Source organism: Sinocyclocheilus rhinocerous, unplaced genomic scaffold, assembly GCF_001515625.1.
Source record: "Sinocyclocheilus rhinocerous isolate Xijiao unplaced genomic scaffold, SAMN03320098_v1.1 scaffold2398, whole genome shotgun sequence".
Classification (NCBI taxonomy): Eukaryota; Metazoa; Chordata; class Actinopteri; order Cypriniformes; family Cyprinidae; genus Sinocyclocheilus; species Sinocyclocheilus rhinocerous.
Genome location: NW_015644003.1, coordinates 113,651 through 118,715, shown reverse-complemented (window position 1 = coordinate 118,715; position 5,065 = coordinate 113,651). Strand labels below are relative to the sequence as shown.

Sequence of the window (5,065 nt, the reverse complement as noted above, 5' to 3'; positions counted from 1 at the left end):
AAAAAAAAAAAAAAAACCCGCGACGGTGAGTAATGACGTCCATTCAGGTGGACGCTTTTCTGGGCAGCATTGCCAAGTGTTGGGCTACTTTAACACTGTTGCTGGGAATCGTTTTTTTAACCCACGGGTTAAAGCTCCCCCGGGACTTTATTTAAATGGAAGGGAAAACGTGAAAAAACATGATTGGCCTAGGTTTGATTAGCAATTGGGCTGGTTTTGTTTTGCAGGCCTGGCAACCCTAGTTGTTTCGCCAAGTGTTTCACGAGTTCACACTTACATATAATGAACCGAATAAAGGTTATGCGTATTTGGCGTGCTGTCCGGGGAGAGGGCTCCGAGCTCGGTAATTACTCTCGAGCCCGGGGTACTCCCCCTGTCCGGGGAGAGGGGTCCGAGCTCGGGATTAAGCCCGGACCCAGAACGCTCCCCCCGAGTGTTCCTCCCCGTGCTGGGGTAGGAACGGGCTGAAGGTGAGGAGTCGGGGTGGTGGAGGGATGCTAAAGACAGGAGATAATGGAGGTAAGGCTGCTTTGATTATTTATAGAGGTTCTCTCTTGTGCTGATTGGATAGATGGTGTAATTACTGATGATGAACTGGCCGTGTTAATTATCTGCGCGCGCTCCTCCCGAAACTTGTTAATAAAACATCACATAGTGTAATAGCATGTAAGGATGGGGGGAATAAAAAATAAACAAACATCAAGCTAGCATGGACATTCACTGTGCTTTTAATGATTAAGTATTAAAATGACTCAAACAAATGTGGGACATCTTGATTTATTGAACAAGTGCTTCAGAAAAGACAAGATCAAACAAACAATCTTAAGTCCATTACTGATAACTGGTCTGGGAAGAAAGGCATCGATTCAGTGCTTTGACAGTTTGTCTGCATTTTACTCATAGATCCAGTCTTGCGCACAGCTCTTGTAAGCCACCAGCTCCTCAGGCTTGAACCACAAACTGATCTCTTTATTTGCACTGTCCACAGAGTCACTGCCATGGATGATGTTCCTGGGGAAAACAAACAAAAAGGGTCAGTCATCTGGCTATCGCCTTCTCATCTTCATGGTTCATACTGGAGGCCTAATGGCGGTACCAGATAAAAATGGGCACGAGTACTCGGACATGACAGCGACAACCGATCAAGAAAACGATGATTACTCTCGCTTCAAAAAAAAAAAATATATATATAATTCCTCCTTTTTTCCTGATTGGTTAATGTGGCATTTTGGCCGGTACCTGAGGTCTGATTTGTTAGCGTTAGACCAGCCCCGGGAATAAAGTGAAGCAGGATTTGAAAGGCCACAGTGATGCCTGGAATCACTTTATCATGAACACTTCTGTACAGCACCAATCTGTCATATACATAACATTATGAGAACAGGGCTGTCACAGAATGTAGTGAATTCTCTGTGCTTTAGTTGCCCGTTGTTCAGCGCACGGTTAGAGTTACACATCAGACTAGCACGGTCACGTTCATGTGTGCAGATTAATCTAACACCGGTGCGTTTGAGTCGCTGATGTTCTGCTTTTCTTGCGCGTGTAACGGCGCGCTGCTCTGGGAAGAGCACATCCACTCTCTGGATTTGTCACCTAACTTAGTTGAAGTTCACGTGCATTTGCATCCTTTTGTGCAGATAGAAGTTTTAACGTTATGTTTATGTTGTGTATCGGTGTTCATTTTGACAGCAAATTTTGATTTAGTTTTAGTCATATTTTGGTCACCTGAATTGTTTTTAGTTTTAGTCTAGTTTTAGAGATTCTAGAGGCGCTTTCTGTGTGTGTGCGCTTCAGTGTCTGCGCTCAGAAAACCAGACCGAATTGAGTTCTCTTGCGTCATCAGATTTATCTATTTGTCTGCTCTTCTCTTACTCCCACATAGACATTTTTTAATGTTTTATGCGATGTGCAGCAAGTGTATGTTAGCTCATGTCCCGCCGGTTCATATGTACGCATCTAACCTCCGAACCACGCAGCCGATTCGTTCTGAATGAATCTCTTCCCAAATCGTCCCTCCCTAACATTTTAGTCTCGTTTTTATTAGTTGACGAAAATGTCAATAGATTTACATCATAGTTTGTCATTCAAAAAGAGTTTTAGTTAGTCATCGTCGATGGAAAAAAAAAAAAAAAAAAGTCGACACATTATTCGTCAACGAAATTAACACCGTTGTGTATCTAGGATATCGGATTAATCTCATAGGATGTCATAAAACGGGAAACATTCATGGTGCCTAAAACCCAGGGTTGGTGCAAACTAAACTTTACCTGGCTAGCCAACTCAACGGGGTTCATAGGTCCTGGAAAAGCAGCACACGCACACACTCACCTGCCCACTTCAATGCAGAAGTCGCCCCTGATGGTGCCGGGTTTGGAGTCCGCAGGATTGGTCTCTCCCAACATCACCCTTCCCGTCTTCACAACATTCAGACCCTCCCATACCTAATGAGAAAGTGTACTTTAAAAATCAATTGGGCCCGCATGGTAGACAGTTTGCCGTAGCTGATGAAGAGCACTTACCATTGCGGCGACCGGCCCAGAGCTCATGTACTTGACCAGTCCAGGATAGAAAGGCCGGTCCTTCAGGTCAATGTAGTGCTGCTTCAGCAAGTCCTCAGACGCCTGTCATATCACAGCCGTGATCAAACCGTTAGCCATCTGCATCATTTCAGCAGAACGCAACCTCTTAAGCTGCCCCTTAAAAGGCTTGCTTCATTCAGAAGCGCAATCCAGCTGTAAAACAATACCCCTAGCCACCACACTGAACCTAACATTCACTGGCTGAACCTCACAAAGCTTCCCAATCCCTGTGAACACACTGCATCAGATACAGACGAGCAGCAGGTCTACACACTTCAGTCAGGACCATCTGCTCTGCACATGATTTATTCATGTTTCACAAAGACACAAACTAAAGCATGGCACAAAAGCCTTTACATCAAGTCTTTGAATATCTAAGAAATATTTAATTCCATGAACTTTGCAAACACTGGCGACTCCAGCTGTTAAATGCATTAGTGACAGAATGCACTGTTAATTAGTGTTTACAATGTCAGGTTTCTTTAATACTGTTACAGGTATTTAATAATAATAATAATGGCATCTTGAGTATAAATGAATAGAAATTAAGTTTAATTAAGTCAAATTTCTAAATTTTAGTAAATTACATAAAATATACATTTAATTGCAGGAATTGTTATGAATGTTATTTAGCATCTTTAAATCATCAGTAAATAGTTTAAATTAATATACAGATTACATTACACAGAGTTTGGCAGGTTTCTGATGAAATGCACTGAACGTGGAATATGAAGTGATTCAGTGATCTTCATTCCAGATGTGAACCAACCTGAAGAAACTTCATGGCCACGAGTCTGAAGCCCTTCTGTTCGAAGCGCTTGACGATGTCTCCGATCAGGCCTCTCTGGACACCGTCGGGTTTAATGGCAATGAAGGTGCGCTCGGTTTTGGCAGCCATAGTTCTGAGAGACAAGAAAACTTACTTTCATCGTATTGATTAAACATTAGGTGTGCATGAAGCACTTGAAGATGTCTGCAGCACAGATGAGGTTAATAAGGCCCACACTTATGCTGCACTGAGCAACAGCAGGCCGAACGCAGCAGTCATCACGGTTACGCTCTCATATATCACTACACATGAAGCAGACGTCCATCCATACTGGACTGCGCGGATAGAAGGCTTAAAGACAGCCAATACAAAGATTGCGGCTAAACTATTAAAATCTACATACAGAATGTGTTCAATAACGTTCTTAGTCTCTCAGGGATTTAAAAGCCAGATATTGTTTGTGTAAATGGTTTCCCAGACAGCAGACAGTTTCGGCCCACATCTGGCCCGCATGGATTTAACATGGGCCAGACGTGGGCCGGATCTGGGCCAACACTATGTTGCTGTCTGGGTTAGTTTACTTTGAATAATTTATTTATATTTGTGCACACATACCAGACACAGGACAAAACACTGACACATTTGGCTGAATTATAAAAGACAGGGGGAACTAAATAAAAGAGCTGTTTGGGAGCTGAGCCGAGCGGAGCCAAATGATCCGGATCCCTAAAGAGCCGGAGTCCCCATCACTACAGACTGCATAGCAAGCGTCCCCAGATTTCCCGGATGTCTTCCCTGACGTGTCCAGTCGGTCACGTGGCCCTCGATTCCGGATGCCAACCTGCAGGGGGCGCGCGGTCTCGCCCAGTATAGCAGGAGAGCGGTCACTGTATTCACCATAAAACACCAACTTCACATACAAGCCAAGTTCAGGTCCAGATCGAAGCGCGTCAAACGCGTGAGAGCCGGAAGAGCCGCGCGGCAGCCATATATGCGCCACGTGCTTCCGCCGCCGCGTCCGTTTCGACGATTTACCACGATTCTGTCGCGCTGTTGCGATCTAGGCCTGAGGTGTGTGTGTGTGTGTGTGGTCCACAACCGGCGAATACAGCGACAGCGCTAACACGACAAAAGAGAAGTGTTCACTAGTTAAAGCGACGGCTGTTGCACGACCGTATAAGTACAGCAGGAATGTTTGAGGACTGCTTCAAAAGAGAAAGTGCCTACGTTAGTCTGCATACTGCTGGTAAACACGGAACCTGCGTGAACAAGACGGCGCAATACAGACACACACGCATGAATCTGTCTGTCTGTCTGTCTCTCTGTCTCTCTCTCTCTCTCACACACACACACACACTTACAGGTGAGACGGAGTACTGGCGGATCCTGAGGACGGAAGAGAGAAGACGGCGCTCCGCGCGCGGAGCTCATATAAAGGCTGGCCTTTGGGGGCGTGGCTTATGATGAATGCTCAAACATTATATAAATATATCTCAATCACAGCTCGAGTCTCTTGTGCTGTTTAATCACGGTTTCTGAATGAACAGATTAATTCCTGAGTTTCCTAAATAAATAAATGAATGAATAAATGACAGGTTACAGATTGAAAATCACTATTTCAATATAGGCAATATAACGTTAAACTAATGTCAAACAAATGAACTATTTGCCATATTTAGGCATATTTACCGTTCCTAAAACTAAGGTGTAAGTTGAG

At 44.2% G+C, this 5,065-nt stretch overlaps 1 protein-coding gene across 2 annotated transcripts; it reads right to left on the bottom strand.

The window, feature by feature from the left end:
- Positions 1-712: 712 nt before the first annotated feature.
- Positions 713-4,808, bottom strand: LOC107757730 (nucleoside diphosphate kinase). Of its 2 annotated transcripts, XM_016575297.1 has the most exons (6): positions 4,710-4,808; positions 3,349-3,481; positions 2,520-2,621; positions 2,329-2,441; positions 1,197-1,355; positions 713-1,011 (listed from the first exon to the last, which is right to left on the bottom strand). In XM_016575297.1, the coding sequence occupies exons 2-6, from the start codon at positions 3,475-3,477 to the stop codon at positions 894-896; spliced, it is 621 nt and encodes a 206-aa protein (XP_016430783.1). In that variant the 5' UTR covers positions 3,478-3,481; positions 4,710-4,808; the 3' UTR covers positions 713-893. The 2 variants fall into 2 exon arrangements, with proteins under 2 accessions (XP_016430783.1, XP_016430784.1); XM_016575298.1 differs by lacking the exon at positions 1,197-1,355 and having other exon boundaries at positions 787-1,011; positions 4,710-4,807.
- Positions 4,809-5,065: the final 257 nt, after the last annotated feature.

Excerpts from the sequence above, each read along its gene's own strand:
- LOC107757730 (XM_016575297.1), bottom strand. The coding sequence starts at position 3,477 with ATGGCTGCCAAAACCGAGCGCACCTTCATTGCCATTAAACCCGACGGT. Across the intron at positions 2,442-2,519 it reads CTGGGCCGGTCGCCGCAATG|GTATGGGAGGGTCTGAATGT; the intron begins GTAAGTGCTCTT and ends CTTTCTCATTAG. Across the intron at positions 1,012-1,196 it reads ACCAATCAGGAAAAAAGGAG|GAACATCATCCATGGCAGTG; the intron begins GAATTATATATA and ends TGTTTTCCCCAG.